This window comes from Neovison vison, chromosome 6 (assembly GCF_020171115.1).
Source record: "Neovison vison isolate M4711 chromosome 6, ASM_NN_V1, whole genome shotgun sequence".
Classification (NCBI taxonomy): Eukaryota; Metazoa; Chordata; class Mammalia; order Carnivora; family Mustelidae; genus Neogale; species Neogale vison.
Window position 1 is genome coordinate 75,173,580 of NC_058096.1, and position 26,525 is coordinate 75,200,104.

At 37.7% G+C, this 26,525-nt stretch overlaps 2 protein-coding genes across 8 annotated transcripts in view; one reads left to right on the plus strand and one right to left on the minus strand.

Annotated features, from left to right (window-relative positions):
* Positions 1-3,186, plus strand: part of HPS3 (HPS3 biogenesis of lysosomal organelles complex 2 subunit 1) — a 39,370-nt gene extending 36,184 nt beyond the window's left edge. For 2 of the 4 annotated variants that reach the window (XR_006384984.1, XR_006384985.1), the window contains one exon: positions 2,367-2,449. Coding sequence is in view for 2 of the 4 variants with exons in the window: in XM_044251579.1 (XP_044107514.1) it covers positions 2,367-2,494 (128 nt within the window). In the remaining 2 variants the exon portion in view is untranslated. Of the gene's footprint in view, positions 1-2,366 lie in introns of all 4 variants that reach the window. The other 2 variants (XM_044251579.1, XM_044251580.1) reach the window with 1 other exon arrangement.
* The window catches only part of LOC122908590 (ceruloplasmin), a 56,521-nt gene that overhangs the window by 6,490 nt on the left and 23,506 nt on the right, over positions 1-26,525 (minus strand). For 2 of the 4 annotated variants that reach the window (XM_044251576.1, XM_044251575.1), the window contains exons 10-18: positions 20,125-20,275; positions 18,656-18,868; positions 17,239-17,446; positions 15,523-15,662; positions 14,266-14,394; positions 11,446-11,552; positions 9,796-10,012; positions 9,257-9,396; positions 8,013-8,175 (exon numbers count right to left, since the gene is read on the minus strand). In XM_044251576.1, the coding sequence (XP_044107511.1) occupies positions 8,013-8,175; positions 9,257-9,396; positions 9,796-10,012; positions 11,446-11,552; positions 14,266-14,394; positions 15,523-15,662; positions 17,239-17,446; positions 18,656-18,868; positions 20,125-20,275 (1,468 nt within the window). Of the gene's footprint in view, positions 1-3,062; positions 3,149-3,288; positions 4,024-8,012; positions 8,176-9,256; positions 9,397-9,795; positions 10,013-11,445; positions 11,553-14,265; positions 14,395-15,522; positions 15,663-17,238; positions 17,447-18,655; positions 18,869-20,124; positions 20,276-26,525 lie in introns of those variants that run through there. The other 2 variants (XM_044251577.1, XM_044251578.1) reach the window with 2 other exon arrangements.

Genomic DNA, 26,525 nt, shown 5'->3' on the forward strand with positions numbered 1-26,525 from the left:
CTTGTCCCCATTGTGTCACGTTTATCACACAACTTGGAACCAATTATTTGTGTGGGTCACTTTGCAGAGCAACTATCCCACATCTCCGTACCTCAGCAGCATCATTATCTGAAAGGACTTCATCCTTTCCCCATCCACATCCATGTCCCCTCTACCCCAACCCACCCATAATCATTCCTCCAAATGTTCCATTTTCCTGTATCATCAGAATATATCCATGTGTGTGCATACACACGTGCTTGACTGTATTTGTGTGGCTTGTAGAACTAAGTGCAGGGTGTGATTTATGTTTATTAGACTCCAAAGCCCCAAGAGCTGGTATAGCATTTTATTCATTTCTCCTGTTGTGCCCTCCTCACCAGCCATATGCCTCTCCATAGGAAGCATTCTCTATTAATTGATTTGAAGGGAAGATACCTAAATAACTTCAGGTCCATTTCCAAGGGAGTGGTAGTGCACTGAGAGGACACCAGGACTAGAGTCTGGAGATCTGGAACTGAGTTCCAGGTCTGCGATGTATGGAGTGACCAGAAGCAGCCCAATGTTTTAGTATCCTGAGACTAATGAGAAGTTCCGTATTGATTCTAGAACCATCGTAAGTTGGTAAAGTTGGAGATGGAAGTCAGGGATCTATATAATATATACTTAGGAGCTTGTTTTCTTGTATATCTAATGCAGCATTTCTCAGCTTTGGCACTATTTACATTTTGGACTGATAATTCTTTTGCGTATATTCATTTTAGGACGTTTAGCAGCATTCCTTGCTACTAAATACTGTAGCACTTCTCCAGTATGATAAAAATGCCTTCAGACAGCTTCAGGTGTCCCTGGGAGCAAAATGATGCTGGTTGAGAACCATTGCACCAATGCAGAGCCATTGAAACTGGAGCTAGTGATTGGCTTGTTTCCAGGAAATATTTGTTACTGTTTTTGTGGTAATGAACTATGCTTATTGCTAAAAATGTTACTACTGTAGTAAATTACAAAAATGAAGTTTAGAAAGTCATTTAAAATCCCATCAGCCAGAAATAACTATTTTCAGCATCTGATAAATATTTTCTAGACACACTGGGGGATTTAAAGTCCTCTACGTATTTAAGATAGTGACCTTATACTTGGAGTTAGAACCTATATCAGCCCCTCATTGGTTGGCAGAAGAGGAGAATTGGGCAGTGACAACATTTTTGTTGGCTCTATAACCTTGATACAGTTCTTTTTATACCTAGGATACTATTTATAGGCTCCACATTTAAGCTAAATAAACTGGTTTGATAGGGAAGTATTGATAATTCATGTTTTTCATATAGGTGTTGCAAACTAGTTAGTAGTCATTGTTTATTAAGTTTCTATTAATATTTTAGATATGCATCATTGTATTTTATTTAATTCTCAAAGGACCCTAGAAGCTAGCAGATGGTACCACCTCATTATAGATGAAGAAACTGGACTCAGGTTAAGTGACTTTCTTAAAGTCACAGAATCTGTCTGACTCCAGAGTTGGGGATCTTTCCCATTCATCACTGCTGATCCATTCATTAACTTTTTAGCAACATGGGCGTGTCAGCCCTTTGTGTAAGGGTTGTTTTAGGTTGCTGAATATTAGAGAAATGACTTTGGATGGATGCGCACACATCTGAGCAGGAGATTTTATATTCTAGTCACTCTGCAGATAGAGTAAGTGGTGGGCAGGGGAGGATCACACAGGGAATGACGCTGGTGTTTATCACCAACACTGTTCTGAAAGGTCACCCCCTCTCTTCCCAGCAGAGGGCAGCATGTATGGATCAAGAAGCAATGGAATCATAAAATTACATAGTTCTTTTTATAAAAATGTTTCCTAAATCCCTTAGTAATTAAAGATATACACAGGAGTACATTATTTTACAGTTTCGAAAAAAATGGTCGTGAAGACAGATTTGTGCTTCTTGATAACCTGAAAATCTCATAATAGTGAGGAACTAATTTAGGAAAATGCCATCCATCAATTAATAGTATTTCCTTTCCTAGCAATCTTTATAAATTAGCTGCAATACAGCCCTAACATTAAAGACAGTATCCACATGATTTTTTTTTCTTTAGAGGCGAATAGAAGTATATTGAAAAAATGATGTAATAATCCAGCAATGAAACAGTAAATCAAAATTTCAGGGAACTAATATAAAATAAACTTAAAAGCATTTTAGAAAGAATAAGAAGTTGTTAAAACCATAAGTAGTCTGTGGATTTTAAAGACTGATTTTTTTTTCTTTCCTTTTGTGATTATAACATTTTGTTGCCTGACTGAGCTTCTAATTAGTTGAGTGTTAAGAAGATTGGATGAAAGACAGACATGCAGTTCTAACTCAGATACTATGTCCTACCAACAGAAACATTGTCAGTTGCTGCTGTGGAGCTAGAACTACGAGATTTCCTGAATATCCTCCCAGAAGATGGCACTGCAGCGTTTTTCTTGCCTTATCTTCTTTATTGCAGTCGAAAGAAATCATTGACTTGAAGGTATCATTTGGAAAAATACCACAATGCCATAGAAGACTGACTTTAAAAAAAAAAAAAAGGAATATCCAGTAAAAATGTAAATAAAGGATTTTCATATCGAATAAGCACATTTATTGCAGACGCTTTCAGGCTGCTTACCCTGTGGTGGTATTATTAGTTTGGTACTTTATGACCTGCATCCATGTAATTGTCCAGATTATAAAGAAAGCCACAAAACTTAAGAATTTTTTCAAAGAAGGTATATATGTTTTTAAAAGTAGACACTGACTTTTATTCCAAGTAATATCAAATCAGTGTTGTTGGAGAAGTGACAATCTTTTTCACCCCAGAAACATTTGGTAGGTATATTTGAAAGAATATTTCTTCTTGATTTTTTCCAGATTTCTCAATTAGTTTACACCTTCTTTCTCTTCTTCTTCTTCTTCTTTTTTGAATACTTTTCTTTGAGAAAGAGGTTAATGTTTTCCCACAGTAAAAGATTTCCAACTTTACTTTTAAAACTCATGCTGTGGTTTCTCCATGAACCAATAAAGTAGAAATTTTCAAACTTAAATGTCTTCTTGTCTGGCCATTAACATAATTTGTTGGATGCATGTTTTTCAGCCAAAGCCTTGTTTCTGTTTTTTGTTGATGTGTACTTTAGCTCTTCTAGCTAGAGTATATGGGAAAATAAAGAAATATATCATTGTATTCACAGTTGTGTCTTCTTTTTTAACCTCTTATTAAACAATTTTGAGTCCAAGGTCAGCTCATCAATAGTGTGCTTCGACTTTACTTAATTAAGGCTGGGCAAAAATGCTACTCACCACACATCTGCCACAACTGTATTTTGAAACTTTTCTCCTGATGTCAATATTCATCTTTACCAGGATATAATCTGTAGAACTGTTTGTCAATTTTGCCTTTCTCCAGTTCCAGATTATTCTCCTTTTGACTGTCTCTTCAAGGGTTCACAAAATCCAGGTGGACTGGCATTATTTTAATTTTTTATTTTACCTCATTTAATTTAATTTAATCTAAAATTATTTCATTTACATTTTAAAATTTTTAATTTATTATTATTTTAAAGTAATATTTTACTTTCTTGAAACTTACGCCCTCATGTCTGCTGATTCATTAAGAATGATAGCAGCACCGTGTCAAAGGTATTAATGGGAACCCAATGGTTGGAAACAATTCAATGAATCTTAATAGCAATGCTTTAAGAACCATCAGGGACAACATCTGGGCATAGATTTTGGGGGTGGGGTTGGAGAATACAGTTTTATGAACTCCTGGTGGTGATATGAAGGACCTATGTAAATTAGTTATAATTGTATTAGAGTCAGTCATGTATCTGTTGATCTTTTCATATGACACAAAGTAACAGTTTCCCCCACAAATTCATGAAACTATATGTTTTCAGTCTTTTTTTAAATGCTTATAGCCATTCCAAAGTGAACTTTTTCTTCATCACTTTCACGTACATTGTTATGAATATTTTTTTCCACTTATCACCAATTTATTTCTTTCAGCCAGACTTGGTCTCTATAGAAAAAGAAATTTTAAGACCATTATTAAAAACAGTACTGTAGTCCCCCCTTATCCACGCTTTCCGTTACCTATGGTCAATTAGTCCAGAGGCAGATGTTCCTCAGAAGGTCAATATAGTAGCTTAATGCTATGTCACAATGTTTATGTCCTTCACTTCACATTTTATCTTCTTACACCATAACAAGAACAAGAAAGATTAGTATATCCTGAAGGATCAGGATGAGGTGTTTTGAGAGAGAGAGAGAGAGATACCACATTCACATAACTTTCATTATAGTACATTATTAAAATTGTTCTATTTTATTATTATTGTTGTTAATCTCTTACTGTGCCTAATTATAAATTAGACTTTATCATAGATGTGTATGTATAGGAAAAAAATAGTTATATATAGGATTCAGCACTATCCAGGGTTTCAGGCAGCCACTGGGGGTCTTGGAATATATTCCCTGTGGATAAGTGGGGGACTACTATATATGTCATGTGGTTTAACTATATTCTCATTTTTAATATTAGTTATTTTGTTTAATTATTGTTTTTTTATTATGTTATGTTAGTCACCATACAGTATGTCATTAGTTTTTTGATGTAGTGTTCTAATTATTCTCAATTCATTTCTATTTTTCCATTTTTTGCTTGTTTTCTTTTTTATTTAAAATCAATTAGTTAACATAGAGTGTATTATTAGTTTCAAAGGTAGAATTCAATGATTTATCAGTTGCATAAAACACCCATTGCTCATTATATCAAGTACCTTCCTTAATGCTCATCCCCCAGTTACCCTTACCTCTCCCTCCTACCCTCCAACAACCCTGTTTGTTTTTAGAGTTAAGAGTCTCTTATGGTTTGTCTCCTTCTTTGATTTCATCCCCTTTTATTTTTCTTCCCTTTCCCTGTGTTCATCTGTTTTGTTTTTTAAATTCCACAAATGAGTGAAATCATATGATATTTGTCTTTCTCTAACTTATTTTGCTTAGCATAATACCCTCGAGTTCCATCCACATCATTGCAAATAACAAGAATTCATTATCTTTGATGGCTCAGTAATATTCCATTATATATATATATATATATATATATATATATATACATACATACACACACACACACCACATCTTCTTATCCATTCATCTGTTGATGGGTATCTGGCAGAAATTTCCATTTTTTAAATATGTTTTAAAACATGTCTCATTCTAGTACTGCTTTAACTAAAGAAAAATTACTTTGCTCCCTGCAAGATCTTCATTAATTATAAAGGGAAAAATATTAACTTTATAATAAGGAAAACTGGCAGAAATCTCCTTAATCAAATGCTCAAAGTTAACATAATGAGTAAGGGGAAAAAAAATCAGTATCTTGTGCCTCCTGACATGTATATTGAGAAAAACAATATCACTTCCATGAGAATCTTGCCAAAAAATGCATAACTTAAATCTAGTCATGAGGAAACATTAGATAGACCCAAATTAAAGAACGTTCTACAAAGTGGCTGCCCTGTATTCTCTAAAAATGTCAAACTCAGAGCACCTGGAAGGCTCAGTCTGTTGAGCGACCAACTCTTGATTTTGACTCAGGTCATGATTTCAGGGTCATGAGATCAAGCCCTGCGTCAATCTCTACACTCAGTGGAGATACTGCATGAGAATCTCCCTGCCCCGCCCAGCTCTTTCCCTCTCACATAAATAAATCTTTGTGATCTCTGTCTGTCAAATAAATAAATAAAATCTTAAAAAAAAAAAAAAAGTCAAAGTTATAAAAGACAAACTGTTCAGACTAAGAAGACAAGCCAACTAAACACAACGTATGAGTGGGATCTTCTTTTTCTGTAAAGAATGTGATGAGAATAATTTGTGAAATTTGAAAAGGGTCTATACTATTAAATCATCTTTAATTTCCTAATTTTGATAGGTATATTGTATTTATATATAATATTCTTATTTTTGGGAAATATATATATTTACTATATGTTTATATACATATAACTTTTTTTACATATAACTTTTTATATATGTATTTACTAGTGTATGTACGTTAGAGAGGGTGGGGGCAGATAGGAGAGAGAAAGGGAAAGCAAATGTAGCTATGTAAAATGTTAACAGTTGAGGAATTTGGGTGAAGGGTATATGGGAATTTTTGGTACTCTTCTCACAACGTTTCCGTAATTCTGAAATTATGTCCAAAAAAGTTTAAAAATTCCTTTTCATTGAACTAACAGGTGGTTAGGTATTTACCATGCAGAGTATTGGATTGGATTGCACTAGTTACTAAAATACAGAATATACTGACCTTGCCTGTAAGTAACTGAAAGCTAGGCAAGTTTTTTTTTTTCCTACAGACAAAAAGCTATCTGACTGTAGTAGAAATGTCACAGTCTAAAAAAAAAGTACCTTTTGTATTTATCAAAGGAGGTCTTTTATGCCTCCTCTTGTAGGGGAAATGAAGCATTACATTAAGTATGTCAGAATATCTACAGTTCTTTTCTTATGATGTTTTTCATTGTGGAGAAAATTGCCTCTCTCTCATATTTGACTCTTCATCTTGTTCAGGAGTTACTAGCATTGACCCAGCGGTTTATTAGCCTCTTCCCATCTTCGGTGTTCTGGGGCTCTCAGTCCCACTCTTTGTAATAAAGGCTTTTACAAGAATCGCTTTTACATTACCAGGTATTTGTGTAAAACCTTGGAGCAGACATGAAAACTTGTCGTTTGCATTACCAGGTATTTGTGTAAAACCTTGGAGCAGACATGAAAACTTGTCATTTGCACTCACTGTTGATCTTTGAATGACTTAATTTGGGGGAGATTTATTTCTATATTTTCTTTCACTTATATGTCCCCATTAATGCCCATTTTGAAGAGGAAACACAAAGCATTGTTTTCTCTACATCATTTCCCCCTGTTGGATTGGCCATCACCAATTCCAACAATTCCGAACTCAGAAGACCCAAGAAACACCAAAGGCTGCAACCACACACCAGAATTTCACTCTGTAGAATACAGTTTGTGATTATTTACCCAGGAAAGGGCTGTTTCTTTTCATGTGTTTCCTGTGCTTCAGGAGGGAGTATTCTTGATGGGCTGGGGGAAACAGGGAATTTAGATTCCATTTTTTCCCCTGGATCTTTGCTATAGTCTGGACATTGGTGTCCCCTCAAATTCCTACATTGAGAACCTAATGCTTGTGGTTGAGAGTAACTTTGTAGGGCCTTTGGGAGGTGATTGTGTCGTGAAGGTGGAGCCCTTGTGAATGGGATTAGTGCCCTTGTCAAAGAGGCCCCATGGAGCTAGCTTGTCCCTTCCACCATACAAAGATTAAGTAAGAAGTCTGTAACCAGAGAAGGAACCAGACTAGGTAGTTATTAAACAGCATATATTTATTTTCACAGTTCTGGAAATAAATATATGCTGTTTAATGACTACCTAGTCTGGTATTGTGTTAGAGCAGCCTGAATGGACTAAAACAATCTCTGACAGTGATCAACAATACTTTCCCTCACCCCTAGAAGTACAGAATGACATCATTTCTGCCTGACTACTTGAAATTATATTGATGTTTTGGGGGGGGATGGGTGGGGAGAAACTTCTTGTGTGCCAAGTACACAAGAACAACTACGAAAAAAGTTTAAGTGTGTTCTAGTAAAAACGAAATTAAATTCTAAGTGTGTCTTTTCTTAGCCTTTCAGTAAATAACATGACCACTCCCTTACATCAGCTTTAGGAATAACTGCACTGCCTCAGAGTGGTGTCTGTTTGTATTAGCTGAGAGACTTCTGGTGCTGTTATTAGTACCAGCAATCAGAGGATAAGCTGTATCCCACACCATTTAGCAGTAAAAAAAAAAAATCCTATTTCGAGGTAGAGAATGAAGAGATCAGGGCAGCAAATTCATGAATGCTTCCTATTGGGGGAAATATTTAGGCAAAGTAGTGCATCTTAGTTATATTGGTGATATATGACTTCTAGAATTGCTAGCTCGATATTCACCTTCATTCGGCAGAACCGTGTAAGTAGTCTCCATTCCAGCATGAATGTGGTCAGTCACGTGACAGTGGAGTAACCAGATTCCAGGTGTCCTTGGAAACATTTCTAGAGTTTGGTATGTCCCAGGGAAAACGTCAAAGACATCAGAAGTATAAATGCCCCTGTGCTTAATTAGAAAAATGACAAATATTATATAATGCTTATTGTATGTGAGAGTTCTTTCAAATAATCTTTCATTGCCCAGTGCAGGGATATTGGAAAAGTGGATGAATATGTTAAAAAAAGAGAGAGTGAGGTATGTTGTCTTGGTACTGCTGAGTGCCTGGCAGGATGGCCACGAAGTGCGTGTGAAGGGAAGATGTAAGGAGAGTCCACTCTCCCATTTGGATCATGTGGCACCTCTTACACTTCAACTTCAGTTTGCCTTTTATCGTTGCACTTGAGTTACACAGAATTTAGCTGTGCCTCATTTCAGTCCTAATCTCACTTTTGCTGAACCTCATCTAGATTAGCTGGTCTGTGAAGCTTTATGGCAGGGAAGGTAATGCTGGGAGCAGGAAAGGAGGCCCAGGGAGATACCAGAACCTGAGGCAGTTCAGGTAGAGGCTAGATTAGACACAGAGTACTTGCGGGGAAGGGGGTGGTATTTCTGCAAGGACAGAACTGAAAGTCCCCTAAGAATATAACATCTGCATAAACCAAGATACAGACAGCAAAATGGCCTTTTCTGCAATGGGCTTTTTGGTAGTTTCTGAATTTTTTACATTAACTCAAAGGTAAGAAAGAGAGCTTTTGGCTCCTGCTGAAATCAGCATTGGCTGAGAGGCAGAAGTAGCCTCGAGATCTTGGGACCAATCAGTTGCCTCACACCAAAATGATAAACTTGTTCACTTTAGGCCATTTCAGGATTCAGAAGTTAGAACAGGTAAAAGTTATAATAAAGTCTTGGCTCTACCCTCTGATCCATCATATGGACATTCCCACCCTCTCTGCTAATGAGTCTATGCCTCGCCCAGCAAATATGTGAGCAGAACTCCACGAAAACCCACTAAAAATCCAATGAAGAGCCCAATGTGTAATAAAGCTTGGTGACAACAATTGAAATTGCTGCATGGCACACTCTTTGGGAATAATTTAGTAGTCTCTTAAAACTTTTTTTTCATAAGTCTCTCTAGGGAAATATTTTCTTCATTTGTGTTAAAACACTTTCCAGTAGGGCAAGAATAATGACCGTGGATCACTCTTACCTGATACCCAAAGCTGTGGCCATGAAAGTGTACTGAGTGCAAGTCTATTTCATTGCCCATTCCCATCAGGTACCAGTTGACTTCATCTCCCACGTGCATAGTGAGGCCTTGCAGGTTCCCAAACATTCTTCCATTAATAGCTGGGAAAATCACATGATTTTTAAAAATTATTTTTCATGATATTTTAAATCAGTAACTGTTTCACTGACAATATGATTACTAGGTTACTGTATGGGACCTTTTTGAGGTAATCGAAGTTATTTCACTACAGACAGGGAAATGAATACTTTCAGGTCAATAAAGTCACACTTCTTTTCTAATCATTTAGTACCCAAATCCATAATCCTAAGTGTGAATTTAAAAGGGAATGAGATTTTGGAATGGGGAAAGAAGTTAATAGGTGGCTTTTGCTTGGAACAGAATTCTAACTCACATACAGAGTAAGGCAGAACCGCCTTATTATAAAATGAATAGTCTCCAAACTAATTTCATTTGAAGGAAGAACAGGGGGAATTTAGGGTTAAAATAATGTCTCATACCATGCATTTTATTGCTTTCTATGAATTCCTCATCATCTTTGTTTACTTTCTCGGGGTGTTCAGAGTATGTTTTGATGTTGTCATCTATGTACCAGGATTCATTTTCATCAAAAACAAAAAACAGAAGGGAAAATTCCAGTTTTCTTATGGGATTGAATACTTTCATGTAATGTTTCCGGCAAACAATCAGTGGGCCAATTAATCCACTATAGAGATCCTGAAAACAAGCAAAAACATCAGTGATCCTTGTGATAAAATCAGCATTTCTGACAACTGGGACCTTGGGAATTTTAGAAGGACCGATTTAAGTCATAGACTTTGCCTAATGTGGTACTGTCAGATCATCACCTCCACTTGTAGATAAGTTGGCCTAATGGTGAATGGTAGGTAGGTTGAATGGGTGATGCTGAAGTAACAGAAGTACATGCGGAAGCCAAATATTAGCTCAGCTAATGAACAGCAATGTAAAAGAACCCCATGGATGGTGTTGGATTGCCTATTCCATAAATTGAGCACTATACCAGTCTCAAAATCCAGAGATGAATCAAACAAAGCCTGTGCCCTCCAGGAACTTGGTCTAGTAGCGAAAACAGAGGATGGAAGAAATGAATCACTTGTGGTGATGGAGGTTCATAAAGTACAAATGGACACAGAGGAGGAAGACAACAATTGACAAATCTATGAGCTGTTTGGTTTGGGGGTGTCAGTAATGGCTGATTAGGTCTGGAAGGCCTTCAAGCTCTATCATGTTCAGCAACTTCAGATTTTATCTTGTGGGTCATAAGGAGCCACTGAAAAATTGAACATGGCATGACAACATATTTGCATTTTAGACCAGTCGTCCTGGTGGTGAGTGAAGGAAGGATTGAAGGAGGAAGAGACTGGATACTGGGGGCCATTGCAGTAGTTAGGCAAATTACAAAGACCCGTTCTGTGGAGACAGAGAGAAGGAATAGACTGAATTATATGTAGGTGGGTAGACTGCCTATGTAAGCCAAGGGGAAGAACTAGATACTTCATACCCCGGATTCCAGCCTGAACAAATGAGTAGATTTGGAACTTGTGGTATTGCTATAGGAAAGACAAGAGGTGGAGATGGATCTCAATTCCATGTCACAGTGGCTGGTTTCCCCTGGTGGGACATGCTTGTGGAGATGTTCACATAGCCAGGTCTAGAGTTTAGGAGAGAGGTTTGGACTCGAGATTTAATTCTACAAATGAATCTATGAACAAGTTTTGATTCTCAGTTGTTGAGTGTTTTGTTGGCTTTGAAATATTCAATCAAGTAGCTTTAGTTGTGCTAGATTGACTACTGAGATCAACACTTCTATTATCGTTAGTAGAGCTCTGAAATCATGTACCTCAGTTCTTTGGGTTTAATGTATTTTTATGTAAAAAGGAAATAAAATAACTGCATTAATATTTAATTCTGTGTTACCCACAATCGGAAGTCATAGGGTTAACACAATTACAACTTTATCCTTAAAAAGAAACAAACCAAAAAAATGAAACCAAAGTGAATTGTAGAAAAGCTTCCTTTTCTGGGATTTTAAGATCAAATTGGATCACAAGAAAACTCTGATCTCATCTTCCTTCAACTGTGTGTCTAATTTGGGAGTTTTCACAAAACACAAATGATTTAAAGTTTACCTTAACTTGATCCACAGTTGAATAGTAAGCCCACGGAATACAAGCAGAATCCTTTATTCCAGCTCCAGATCTTTCTGGGATCTTCCATTTGTAAGTGCGAATTTCACCTGAATAGATCAAGTGTTAATGTATCTGGTTATATTTGGTATATATTTGATAAATAAATATATACTGAGTCTTAATAACTTGTGACTTAGAAACTGGAAATGTCAAGGTAATTAGTGTTAAAAAGTAGTGGAGCTCTAAATTGTTTTTAGGAATTTAGTCTTAAGACAAACTCTAAGACATACTTTTAGATCTTCTTTGTCACTCAGGGATTAACTAGCCATATACACACACATATAATACCACGAAGCCAGAACCTGGCAATACTAATATCACTAATTTGAAGGAACTTTATAACATATCTTTTTTTAGCTTTAAGTCTGTTCCTGTAAAACACTCTTCAACCATCAAGTGATTTCCCCCAGCGCAACACCTTCCCCAAGCCTTCTCTGTGTTTGCAACTGCATGCCTTGTGTCCTTCCCTCGGTTTCACTTTAGTCTTCCTTTTCTCCTTTTTCACCATTATCCCTAGTGATTCCATAATTCTTGGTGCAGAGCCATTAGCTCATGGGATCTTAGGGTCACTGACTTGTCCCACTCTGTCATACCATACACAGCTCGGTCACTTACAGGACACTACCACACCCTAGACATTGACACTTTGAAGATAGCCAGTTGCTCTACCCTCCTAACTTGCCAAGGCCTTGCCCTTCTTCCCTGTGCTCTGGGCTCTTCTCCAGGCTGATCTCTGCTTCCAGTTATCTCAGGGGTTCCTATCCAGCTCCTCACCAGACCTTGACTTGTGTGCTCTGTCTGTGTGGCCTCTTAACCATCTACTCCCTTTATGTAGACCTCACTGTTACATACTCATGCTTTCAGACTTTCATTAGCCAGAGTCTGGCCAGCCTTTTCTAGGGAATCAAACAGGACAGGAAGGATGGCCTCAAGAGATGTGGTAGACTTTTTCTTTTTTCCTTAAGTCCTCCATCTTACCCACCCCTACATCATCACCTTTTTTCTAAGCAAAACCTTTCACTGAGAATATAGCACACAGATTCACCACCTGAATTTATCATCTTTTCCTCTACACTCTTAAAATCTCATCAGCCAAAAAATAATGTTTCCTTTTCTTCTCCATTCTCCAACCTGCTCTGCCACCCATGGTGGCTTCCCAAAAGGCTGGCGCTATCCTTGACTTCCCTTCCCTAATGCTCCCTAATGCTTCATTTTTCAGCAAGGGCTGTTAGTTCCACCTTTAAAATACAACCAGAATATGACAACTTACCACCTCAGCTGCTTCCACCCTGGTCCAAGTCTCATTTTTTTAAAACTCAGATTATTGCAATCGTCCTCTAACTGATCCTTGATTCTGCCCTTGTCCTCCGAAGTCACTTAACCCACATGTCAGCCAGAAGAGGACTTCACAGAGTATTCATCAGATCATCACTCTCCAGCTCAAGCCCTCACATGGTTACCAGTATAAAATCTGAGGTTCCGACTATGGCCTCTAAGGTTCCCTTTCCTCCTCCTGCATCCAGCCCCCTGCCCTCCCTGGATCTCATCTCACATTCTGTCCCCTGTTTGCTCTGCTCTGGCCTCTAGCCTCCTTGCTCTTCCCCTCTCAGGGCCTGGAATGCTCTTCCCCCATAACTCCCTGTAGCTCATGACTTACCATTTAGGTGTCTTCACCAGTGGCGCCTCCTCAAAGAAGCCCTCCTGATCACCCTACTTAAAACAGTGCTCTTGTTACTTCCTCTCTCTCTCATTCACTTTAATCTTTTCCATAGCACCTTTTATACATTGGTACTATGTATATTTACCTCTTTTGAAAGAATATGAGAGTCACAAGGGCAGGGCTTTTTATTTCTAATCCCCTGAATTCACACGACCAACTTTATAGTGTAATTTATTTTTTCTCACCCATTTTTTTCTCACTTGCCAAATTTGGGAACTGCTAAATTACTAAGAAATAGCCAGAAGCCAACTTTACAACTGAAAGAAGAAAAATATAGTTTTTAATTAAAGGAAGTGTATTTAACCTCTTCCAGCTTTTGCACTGTGTTAACTGCAGTTATTGCGTTTCCATACATACCAGATATTGGGCTAGAATTGGGGAGTTTAAAATTCCATGGGGTGGTCTCTGCCCTTAAGACCTTGCCTTCAGCTACCGGCATGGAAGCATTCAACCACACACAGTATGCAGTAAATGCTGTGTGGGTGTGGAGAGATCATCTCTGCTCATTCCACCTTGAATATTTGCAGATACAGTACTCACAGATGTTTTCCTTACAGTTCTGTGCACCCCTCTCTCGTTCTCTCCCTCTCTCTCTTTCTCCCTTCCCTTCCTTTCCCTTTCCTTGTATGTGCATGGAGGCGTACACACAGATACACCCTCCCTGCATGACCTCTTTTTAAAAAATTTTTTTTAAATTTTTTAAAGATTTTACTTATTTGAGACAAGGGGAGAAAGAGGGAGAGCACAAGCTGGGGGGCGGGGATGCCAGAGGGAGAGGGAGAAGCAGACTCTCCACTGAGCAGGGAACCCGACAGGGGGCCTGGTCCTAGGACCTTGAGATCATCACCTGAGCTGAAGGCATACTCAACTGACTGAGCCACCCAGGCGCCACCCTGCATGCCGTCTTAACCACCTCTTTCTTTACTTCCTTAAGACACTCATTTGGAAGAAATACCTCTCTGATAACAGTCATTTGTGGGAAGCCTGTAAAGTCTATTAAAATGCCACGCCCCACTCTTCCCACCCCCTGCCATGAGTACCTGGTAAAGTTGGAGTAACTGTAGAACTCTCTGTTTTCACCCCATGGGCATGTATTGAGTAGGGCCTTGTGGCCATGTTTTTAAAGATAATTTTAACTATGTCTCCAACATCTGCATGAAGTTGTGGACCTGGCAAGGGCAGAAAAGAAGAGTAGCTTATATACCTATCAGATAAGAAGGTTTAACTCAGTAACAGAAGCAAAGATCAGGTAACTTTCTTAGCATGAAGGCAGAAGTCATACTAAATTGCCAAATTGCTTCATACTAAATTACTCTTGGATTTACACCAGGTCTCAGAGGATTCAGAATAAAAACACTAGGAATGGTTGCCTCCAGAAATGGAAACCGGGGGTGCTCTAGAATCCTAGAGGACGTTTTGGCCTGAAAGTCCCTTGTAAGGGCAATGGCCTAATCCTACTGAGTCAGCTATGACCCTACCCTGACCAAGAGTCATTGGGCAGCACTTGCTCTCATTTCTCTGCATTTGGACTTCCAGACCTTCCTGAGTGTGAATTTGTGGCAGTACAGCATTTGGAAGGGTGGGTGGCACCACCCCTCCCATTTCTACCTTCTTCTGTAGCCAGTCTTAGCTAGTCTGCTGCTAAGAATTTCCACAACCCAGTAACAATGCCATTCTCCCTTGGGTGTCTTATTTCAGGGGCTGAGGATAACATGCCTCACAGTATCCTATTAGTATGGAAATATGATGGGGTTGGGAGTGATGTCCCCTGCACTTGATGATTTTCCAGAAAATTCCCAAGACAACTGTTGGTCAAGTTCTTAGACATTCTCTCTTAAAAGGATTCCTGAAAAATCAAGAGCAACTTTTCCCATGCCTTGTGTATGGTAACAATTTTTTCTTTCTTTATTTCCTTGTCTATGTGTACATTTTTTTTCTCTTGAAGCTAACTACTAGATGTCAATTAAAAAAAAAACTAATAACTATGATTTGGGAGCTGGAAGAGTGGTGGAATAACAGAATCTGGTGAAGATTTTCATTAGAAAATAATTTCTAGGAATTTCACCAAAATTCACAGGCATCATTTTGATGAACACCAGATACATATAATTTCACTAGCATATGGGATAATACATTGTTTCTGAGAAAAATAAGCAATGTTTTTGAAATATTTTTAGAAAATACAGGCTTCTCATTTTTATTATGGAACTTTTCTTTTTATTTGAATACCTTGAACTATGAACTGGGAAATTAAACCCTTGGACGCATAGCTACCCCACACCCGATGATTAGAGTACCTAGAATTCCCAGATGTTCTTCTTCAGCATTTCTCTCCATGGGAACTCTGAACGTGCTGTCGGTGTATTGCCGATACACAACTTTCTTGTATTTGGAGCCTATGTAGAATTCCTCCTTATCTAAAAATGCATTTGAAACACTTAAAAAAAAAAAACAATACACACACTAAGGTTAGTAACTGTCTTAATGAAAGTGGAAACCGAGTTTAAATTTTTGACTAAAACACAGTTTTCATTTAAGTAATTATGCAAATTTTTAATAGCATTCTCCTATTCCAGCAAGAAAGAGTAAGACTTTGAAAACAGATAGGCATGGTAGAAAGTGCTCCTTGCTGGGAGGAGAGCCATCCAAGACCTGTGCTGACTCTTCCACTAGTAAAATGACCTCCAGTTAGTCATTGCCTGGTTGACCCTCAGGTTCCTCACCCCCAAAATGAGGTATGAGATGAGATGATCTTTAAAATTTCTTTATAGCCCTAAAATTCTGAGCCCAGATTTCATCCATGAAGGATTCTCTGGTTCCTGCAGTATTTCTGGCTTATAAGAGCTGAAATGGCCCAGTGTTTTCAACCAATCCTTTTATCTTAAGTTTGCAATGACTCCTCATGGCCCCTGTAGACTTTTTCTTTTTAAAGATTTTTATTTATTTATTTTAGCAAGAGAGACAGTGGGAGATTGCAAGCAAGGAAAGGGACAGAGGGAGAGGGAGAGACAGAATCCCAAATAGACTGCTCACTGAGCACGAAGCTTGAAGTAGGGCTCGATCCCAGGACGCTGAGATCATGACCTGAATCAAAATCAATAGTCGGCTGCTCAACTAACTGAGTCACCTTGATGCCCCAACTCCTGCAGCCTTCTGACTATTTTACTCCTGTCACTTGAAATTACCTTTCACTACTTTATACTGCAAACATACTCCCCATTAGTCAGTCAGACTAGCCAGCTAACATTTGCTTAGCTGCAGGTTACCAGAGATGTTGGGCACCCCAGATCCGAGCACATGTCTGATCTCTCAAATCATATTTGTGAAAGCTTAGTGCATGATGTGTGAGATGATGGAGGGAAGAGTGGTTGGAAAAGTCTTCACGAAGTGTCTGGTGATACTGCTTAATGTGCAGTTTCCAAAGCTCCAATAATGATCCTTTACTTACACTTATTCACAATGAAGTTATTTTTTACATTTCTATAATGTTCATGTTGTTGGTGGTTTTGAAGTATATTTTCCTATGACTTCTTGAGGACATAGACCATGTCTACTCTACCACCCTCAAGAATTTAAAATATTCTTCACACATAATGGTTTTAAGAATGTAAAAGAACAGATTACTGAACCGATAAGGAACTCTCTGAAGGAAAAATAAGAAAAGCAGCAAACGGCTGATAAGGAAATAATATTTAAGGTCTGAATTTAGGCATTGAATTTTGTTTAAGTTTGACGATCAATAGCAAGATAAGGACACGTGAGCATAAGAAGACAATCCAACAGAAAAGAAAGAAAGAGGGACTACAAAGAATCAAATGAGATAGATGGAAATTTTCCTGTGAGAAAAATGCCAGAACAGAAATTAATGAGGAAATGTTCCTGGGAGGCATTCTGCTATAGTTCTGTTGTTACAGTTTAATGCAACTGTTTGTGTTTCTAAAATTTAGCATAATTCTTAATTCTCTGAAAGAGAAAACTAAAAAAAAATTGGGAATCCGAGGCTGAAGATTTACTTTTGTTCTTGTAAGTGATGCAGCTCCCGTTCCCATTCCCTGCTTGGGGAATAATCCCATTCCACCTCTACTGCTGCGATGTAGTAGGTCCTGTGTGACACGTAGAAGTTTGGATCGTCAGACTGTCCCCTGCATTTGTTCACAGTGTATTTCTGCTTCATGCCTCCTGTGTAGTGATCAGTTGTTAGGCATTCAACATCAAAAGTCCCTGGAATGGTAAATAAGGAAGCGTGTCACTCCTTTGCTCAGCACCTTCTGTGGCTCTTCAGCTCACTCAGGATCAACACGTGGCTCAGATGGAAGATCACCTCAGCTACCATTCAACTCTATTCCAGTCACAGAGGCTTCTTTGCTGTTCTTAGACCAGGTCAAGTGTGTGCCTGCCTCAGGGCCTTTGCCCTTGCTCTTTCCTCTTCCTGGATGATCACATGAGCTACCACTCACTCTGTTCCAGTCACAGAAGCTTCTTTGCTGTTCTTAAAACAGGTCAAGTGTGTGCCTGCCTCAGGGCCTCTGCCCTTGCTATTTCCTCTGCCTGGAATACTCCTTCCCAAAATATCTACATAGCTTATGTCCTCACTTTATTCAAGCTTCTCAATAATTGTCACCATCTCAAAGAATTGTTACCCACCTTCCCCCATCAGTCACAAGCCCCTTTTTCTGCCTTATTTTTCTTGATAATGTTTATAACCACATTTATATATAAAAATATACTTGCTTCTTGTCTGTCTCCCTGCATTAGAATTTCCACTTCACAAGAAAAGGCACTTTATGTCTTTTGTTGACTGTTGTATTTACACTTGTCTAATGAAGAAAGAGGTGACACTGGACTTGTCTTACATTGTAGTGGTATATGATGAACCAGATAAAGCCTGAAGCAAGTTAGTGTGTTTTACATTTCGGTTAAAGATCTTTCTTTCTTGTTTCAGTTTGTCTTACTCATTCAGAACCAGGCCACAGGTATCTCTGAGGTTGCACAGCTATCATTCTAGCATGGGACACTCAAACACAAACAGCCAACAAGCCAACAATACATGAAGGCTTCAGAGAGATTACCAAAAGTCTAACTGCAGAGCTGTTAGAGAAGTCATTCCTTTTTTAGTCTGATTTGCCAGCTATTGTTAAAAGGAACATAACTTAACAAGAGAACATCCCAAGGACTCTATTACATGGAAATGTGAAAAAACCACAGTCTGCTCTTCACTTGTCACTTCCTCCCTTCCCCTCAGCAGGCAGGAAATGGACCTATCTGCCACACGCTTAGCTAACAGTGGCCCAGACATGCTCTTCAAGGGAGGGAAGGGCACACACCTGGGGTCTTGGGGAAGGGATGAGTTGATCACCCAACCCAGCTTTTTAAGCCAAAATGACACGAATCCATTTAGCAGAGACTTGTCTTGGCTTTAAAGAAATGTACCTTCAGTATCAGGCTGCATGAGGAGTGTAACACTTTTTTGAGGGAAGAGGTTTGCTGTATCTCTTCTTTCTCCTTTTGACAGATACGTGTTTCCTGTGAAGTAAATCCCATGTACATCAGCCTCATTTCCAGCACTGAATAAATACCACATGACTGAATCTCCTTGGCACATGTTGAGACCAGGCTGATTCCCATACATGAATCCATTCATGGCTGTAAAAGTCGGGAAATAACATTTTGAAAGTGATTTGTCATATGTCCTCCTACGTGACAACCTCCCAGATTTTCCAGAGCCAGCTTTGTTGATCTAATTTTTGAAAGACCCATTCATGCTGCCCCAACCCATTATGCATCAGGAGTGTCTCTGCAACCTCTTGCTGTACCCAACACCCTCAGAACATCCCTGGCTAGAAGAGGAAGAGCTGAAGGCAGGGTTCTTGAAGTTCTGCAATGTTCTTCCCAGCTAACCATTTCTTAGTTCTCTCAAGAGTTGGATTTGTGAGGACCCAAATGAATGAATAATAAGAGCTATTCCTGGGCACTGCAGACTGGGAATGTGTTTGTTGCTCTGGATGGAAAATTGTCTGATTCATCTTGAATAACAGAGTGAATGCAGGAAGTTTTCTTTCACTGCTCTTACTAATAGGTAATACTCTTGACCTCTCCAAAATGTAAAAATGCAAACTCGAAATATTATCATGATTGTGACCAGTATAGATTCAATTAAAAAAGCAACATGAGTTTTTAACACAACTTTACATTTGTTTCTTCTTACTATGGTGATTTTCACATGTAGTCCATTAGCAGCGTGGGCATTCTGAACAATTAGTTCACTGTCTCTAAACCTCTAGAATTATTCTGGGAACAAAAAAGAAAATCTGATGCTAGGTTTCAATTAAATAAGAATTTCTGGAGGTTTCCCTGAGCACTTAAAAAATAGTTTTAACAGTTCTAATAAAACTCCCAGGGGAATTCTAATTTGTTGTCAAGGGTGAGATTCATTAAAATGCATCAACAACAGAGGCCACATCTTTCTTTCTTTTGAATAATAAAATGAGGCTGTCGCTATTAAACCACAGATGAGAAAAGCATCTAATCCAGTAGTTCTCAAATTTAGGCATATTACAATGATGTAGAAGGTTTTGTTACATAGAGATTGCTGGCCTCACCCATAAAGTTTCTGATCCAGTAGGTAGGGAGTCCCTGGGTCATGCTAAAGCTGCTGATCCAGGAACTATATTTTAAGGACCAGGTATCTAATTGATAGATTTTATGTTTTATTATTCTAGATTAAGCAAAATGAAAAATAATTGACTGACACCTTAAATATTAATATTACCCTCAGAGCTGTATTTAATCATTTGTTGAAAATTAATCAATGGGCAAGGTAATTAGCATTTTGGTTTCATTAAAAGCGTTACAAGGGCCGTGCTGAAATAACTCAATATTGGCAGGTGATGCATACTCACAGTGCATCTTATTAGATTCCTGAAAATCTTCATCTTCCTTATTCACTAGATGAGGTGCGGTTGTAAACATTCTAATATTCTCATCCAGGAGTAAACTTTCATTCTCATCAAACACTGTGGGAAACAGGTAGAACTCCTTGTCCACATTTTTCTGTAAATTGAGACAAGAATAATGATGTGAAGATAGGACAAGTGAAGCAGAAAGACTTAGCACACAGTACTATTTGGGCACAAATTCACCAAAGGAAGGATAAAAAGTTTCCATTCCTTTTTGTAGATGGGGCTCATGAAATAGTCCAGCTGATTGCCAGAGTTTTCATTCCTATCTTTGTAGTAGGTTTTTGATTCAACATGATCTAAGTCTCTCTCTGCACCTACACCTTCTGACTCCTCTCCTCACCTTCCTGCCAACTCTGCCCATACCACTGAACACACCAAAAACAGTGACTAAAATAGGGGGAAAAGGTGCCTGTGCCAAAAATTGGGGAAGGGTCATCTGCATTCATGAAAACTTGAAGAACTTCTGTAAGGCAGAGCAGGGGAAGCAGATAGAGGGAGAAATCTTCTTAAGTGAAGAAATAGTCTGTCAAAAAAAACAACCCTGGGGATAAAAATATATGTTTATAAAAAATAAAAAATTTTTTAAAAAAAGCCTGACTGAGGAGGAACAGGAATTCACACAATCTTCAGTCACGTTGACAAACATTCTACTTTCTCTCTCGCTGTCCCTCGTGAAACATAAATGAGCAGAAATGCTATCTGGTCTATGGAATATGTCAGTAGTTCAGAAGAAGGCAATCAGTCTAAGAAATCAAAACATATGAGCACCTGAAAACTAGATACTTCCTCAAAGAAAAGTTTAGAGATTATTGCACATCTTTTTCCTGAGATAATTTTTTTCGGATGAAAAATACGATTATCAAATTTTTAAAAACCAACTAAAGCAGAGACCTGAAGGTTAGATCTTATAGAAAACTGAATTGTTGATGGGGATAATTTTTTAAAAATTTTTTATTTATTTGAAAGACAGAGAGAGTTGAGGGAGAGGTAGAGGGAGAGAAAGTCTCAAGCAGACTCTGAGCTGAACATGAAGCCTGATGTAGGACCCGATCCCATTACCCTGAGATTATGACCTGAGCTGAAACCAAGAATCTGACAACTAACTGACTGCACCACCCTGGTGCCCCTGTGATGGGTATAATTTTAAGAAAGCTCCCATAAATCAGAAGAAAAGATTGAAAGATGAAAAATACATACATAGTAATGATTTAAGGAAGAGAGATATTATAAAACGGGGAAAAGCAATGGTAATAAATAATAGTGGAAATGATTACTACCAGAAACAGAAAGTTCAGATTCAAAAGCTTCACTGAAAACAAGGCAAAAGTAGTCATAGAAATCTATGCTTAAAAATAGTCTGGCAAAATTTCTGAATTTCAGACATAAACAAATTTCTACAATAAGTCATTTAAAAAATGTTATCACAAACATTGAGCTTCTCTAGTACAATAAATGTCAGAAGAAGATGGAGTAGCATTTACGTTTTTGAGAGGAAAAGATTATGATACAGAAATTCTATACCTAGCAAAGAACAACAAAAATACATTCTCACATGTGTAGGGATTGTAATAGAGGACTGCTACATTCACTTGTATTCTGATCTATAGAGAAAACTTCAGGGAAATGTGTATAGGCCATATTTTCCAATAATAATGCAATAAAACTAAAAAGTACTAATAAAGGAAAAAAGTTAATAAAATTAAATAGATCATATTTGATCCTAGTAACTCTTAGAGAGGAAGCAAACATGAATTACTAAATATTTAGTAAGCAATGTCCATGACAACAAGGCATAATGCATGGGATGCACTAAACATATAAATTGAGAGTCTGAAATACTTTAATTTTTTAAATTTTTTTAGAAAGAGAGCACAACACACATGTGTGCACAGGGTGGGAAGGGGAGGGGCAGTAGGAGAGAGAGAAAATCTTTTTTTAAAAATATTTTATTTATTTATTTATTTGACAGAGAGAGAGAGAGAGTGAGAGAGGGAATACAAGCAGGGGGAGTGGAAGAGGGAGAAACAGACTTCCCACTGAGTAGGGAGCCTGATTGGGGCTTAATCCCAGGACCCTGGGATCATGACTGGAGCCAAAGGAAGATGCTTAATGACTGAGCCACCCAGGTTCCCCACAGAGAGAAAATCTTAAGCAGGCTGCTCTCTCAGTGTGGAGTCTGACACAGGGCTCGATCTCATGACCCTGATATCATGATCTGAGCTGAAATCAAGAGTTGGATGCTTAGCCAGCTAAGCCACCCAGGCACCCCTGAAATACTTTTTGTTTAAAGTAAAACCAAATAAAAATAAATGTTTGTAAGTATCTGAAAATTTTAGAAAGTAAAATGAAAAAAGGAAAAAAGAATTAATACAGACAAAAGAGAAACTGTTTAATAAATTAGAGTACAAATTTAAATGGCTAAACCTAAAAATGTATTATTTGAAAAGACCGATGAAATACCCAAATCTCTGGCAAGTCTAATTAAAAAAAAAATAAGAGATAACCCAAATATACCACAATAAAACAGAGAAAAGGATATAACCACATGTATGGGGAAGGAACAAAATATCATTATGTACAATAAGTGTGATAAGCTGACTTAGAGGAAGATACCTGAATAGACCAATATCCATAGGTGAAATGAAAATGTGATTAAAACATATTATGATAGACAGACAGACAGAAAGAAAGAAACCCTAACTACTTCTTTTTAAAAGTCACACAGTTAAAATAATTTTACAGACAATCTCTTTCAAATCTCTAAGGAGCAGATGATTCCTATCTATTTAAACAGTTCCAAAGTATTCAAATCTTCCCAATTTACTTAATTGGGAATAATAAATCTTCTCAATTTGTTTGATGAAGATAGTAAAACCATGATTTAGTACCTAAAAAAGCACACACAAAATCTAAAATAATATCGCTTACAGCTTAAATGAGAAATTCTAAATAAAACACTATCAAATTCAACACAGAAATATGTCAGGGTGTCGGGGACCCCACAAGGCAAGCCAGACAAGATGGCGGCTGGCAAGGAGCCAGTGCGGTCAGGCTCCAAAGTAAACAGGCTTCATCCGAATGAGGAAGCAATCCTCATTGGACCGGGCGCCTGCATGCTCTCTGCGTGAGCTCTGCATGCTCTATATGCTTTGGTATAGTGTCCACGCTCTTGACTCGTGTACTTCTTCTTGATTGGCTCTTGACTCATGTACCTCTTCCTGATTGGTTAACTGTGCACATATAACCGAATGCTCTCCCTGACAAAGGGAGAAGAAGCATCCTCCGGAGTGTAAGAAGCTAGCATGTAAGAATAAAAGAGCTCTCTTTAACTACGTGTCGTGTCTCTCTGCGGGCAGAGTGAACACGATAGAAATATATTGAAAAAAAATTAAAAAGCCACAGTGCTCATACCACCAGCATTTTTCACAGATCTAGAACAAACAATCCTAAAATCTGTATGGAACCACAAAAGACCCCAAATAGCCAAAGCAACCCTGATCAAGAAAAACAAAGCTGGAGGCATCACAACTCCAGACTTAAAGCTTTTATTACAAAGCTGTAATCATCAAGACAGTATTGTACTGGCAAAAAAACAAAAACAAAAACAAAAAAACAAACAAAAAAAACCCCAGACACATGGATCAATAGAACATAATAGAAAACCCAGAAATGTATCCACAACTATACAGTCAATTAATCTTCAACAAAGCAGGAGAGAATATCCAGTGGATAAAAGACAGTCCCTTCAACAAATGGTGTTGGGAAAACTGGAGAGAAACATGTGGAAGAATGAAACTTGGCCACTTTCTTACACCATACACAAAAAAAATAAATTCAAAACGGATGAAAGACCTAAATGTGAGACAGGAAACCATCAAAATTCTAGAGAAGAATATAGACAACAACCCCTCTGACACTGGCCACAGAAACTTTTTACAAGAAAGACATGTCTCTAAAAGCAAGGGAAACAAAAGCAAACATGAACTATTGGGACTTCATCAAGATAAAAAGTTTCTGCACAGAGAAGGAAACAATCAACAAGACAGTAACCTAAAGAATGGGAAAAGATATTTGCAAATGACATATCTGATAAATCTATAAAGAACTTATGAAACTCAACACCCAAAAAACAAATAATCCAGTTAAGAAATGGGCAAAAGACATGAACAGACGTTTTTCCAAAGAAGACATAGAGATGGCTAAGAGACACTTGAAAAGACCCTCAACATCATTCATCACCAGGGAAATACAAACCAAACCACAATGAGATCCCACCTCACGACTGTCAGTATGGCTAAAATCAACAACACAAGAAACAACAGGTGTTGACAAGGATGCAGAGAAAGGGGAACCCTCTTACACTGCTGGTGGTAAAACAAACTGGAGCAGTCACTCTGGAAAACAGTATGGAGGTTCCTCAAAAAGCTAAAAATAGAACTACTCTTCTATCCAGCAATTGAACTACTAGATGTTTACCCAAAGGGTATAAAAATACAGATCCAAAGGGGTACATGCATCCCAGTGTTTATAGCAGCACTATTAATGATAGCCAAATTATGAAAAGAGCTCACATGTCCATCAACAGATGGATGGATGAAGAAGAGGTGTGTGTGTGTGTGTGTGTGTGTGTGTGTGTTTGTGTGAGTGTGGCTAATACTCAGCCATTAAAAGAATTAAATCTTGCCATTTGCAATGATATGGGTGGAACTAGAGGGTATTATGCTAAGTGAAATAAGTCAGTCAGAGAAATACAAATGCCATATGACTTCCTCACATGTAGAATTTAGGAAACAAAACATATGAACATATGGGAGGAGCTAAATAGGGAAAGAAACCATAAGAGACTCTATAGAGCAAACTGAGAGTTGTTGGAGGGAGGTGGGCAGGGGATGAGCTAGAAGGGTGATGGGTATTAAGGAGAGCACTTGTTACGATGAACACTGAGTGTTGTTATAAGCGACAAACCACTGAATTCTATTCCTGAAGCTAGTATTGCCCGTATGATAACTAACTAGAGCTTAAATGAAAATTTGCAAACAAACAAAAAAACTCACAGTGTTCAAATAATGTTTTTCCTGAGAAGGGCAAGACTGGTTCAACATTAGGAAATCCTTAAGGTATTTCATCATGCTTACAGATCAAAGGAAAAAAGATATATAGCAATTTTTTTAAAAAAAATGTTTTAAATAAAAATTTTTAAATAAAATTACACTTTTGGGACTAGCTATTCCTTTCACTTTCTCCGAGATCTTTGCAAGGCTTCCTCCTTGAAATTTAGATCTCACCTCAAATATTACATCCACCTTATCTAAACTAGAATTTCTGTTCACTATTACATTACCCTAAGTAGAAATTCCATGTTCATGGATAGGAAGACTCAATACTGCCAAGCTGTCAGTTCTTCCCAATTCAATCTATAGATTCAATGCTGTCCCAATAAAAATACCAGAAAATTATTTGTGGATATCAACAAAGTGATTTTGAAGTTTGTACAGAGGCAAAAGGCCCAGAATAACCAAAATAATACTGAAGAAAAACAAAGTCAGAAGACTGGACATTTCCGAACTTCAAAACTTACTACAACACTGCAGCAATCAAGACACTATGCTACTGGTGAAAGAATAGACCGATACATCAATGGGAAGAATTGAGAGACCAGAAGTAGACTCACATAAATTTAGTCAACTGATCTCTGACAAAGGAGTAAAGGCAATACAGTGAAACAAAGATAGTCTTTCCAACAAATGGTGATGTAACAACTGGACTTTTACAAGCAAAAAAAAAAAAAAGAATCTAGACACAGATCTTATACTCTTCACAAAAATTAACTCAAAATGGATCACAGACCTAAACGTAACATAAATAAAATAAATGTAAAATAAATAAGGCTCCTAAAAGACAACATAAGAAAAATCCAGATGACCTTGGCTAGAACTTTTGAGATGTAACACCTAAAGACACAAACTATGAAATAAATAATAGATAAACTGAACTTCATCAAAATCACGGTTTATGCTCTATATAAGATAATGTCCAAATAAGTGAGAAGACAGGCCACAGACTGGGAGAGAAGATTTGCAAAAGACACATCTGATAAAGAACAATTATCCAAGATATCAAAGAAGTTTTAAAACTCAACATTAAGAAAACAAACAACACTATTAACCAATAGTCAAAGACCTTAACAGATACCTCACCAAAGAAGATAAACAGATGGAAAACAAGCATATGAAAAAATGTTCTACTTCATATATCATTAGAGAAACAAACATTAAAACAAAAACGGGTTACCACTACACATCTATCAGAATGACCAAAATCTGGAACACTGACCACACCAG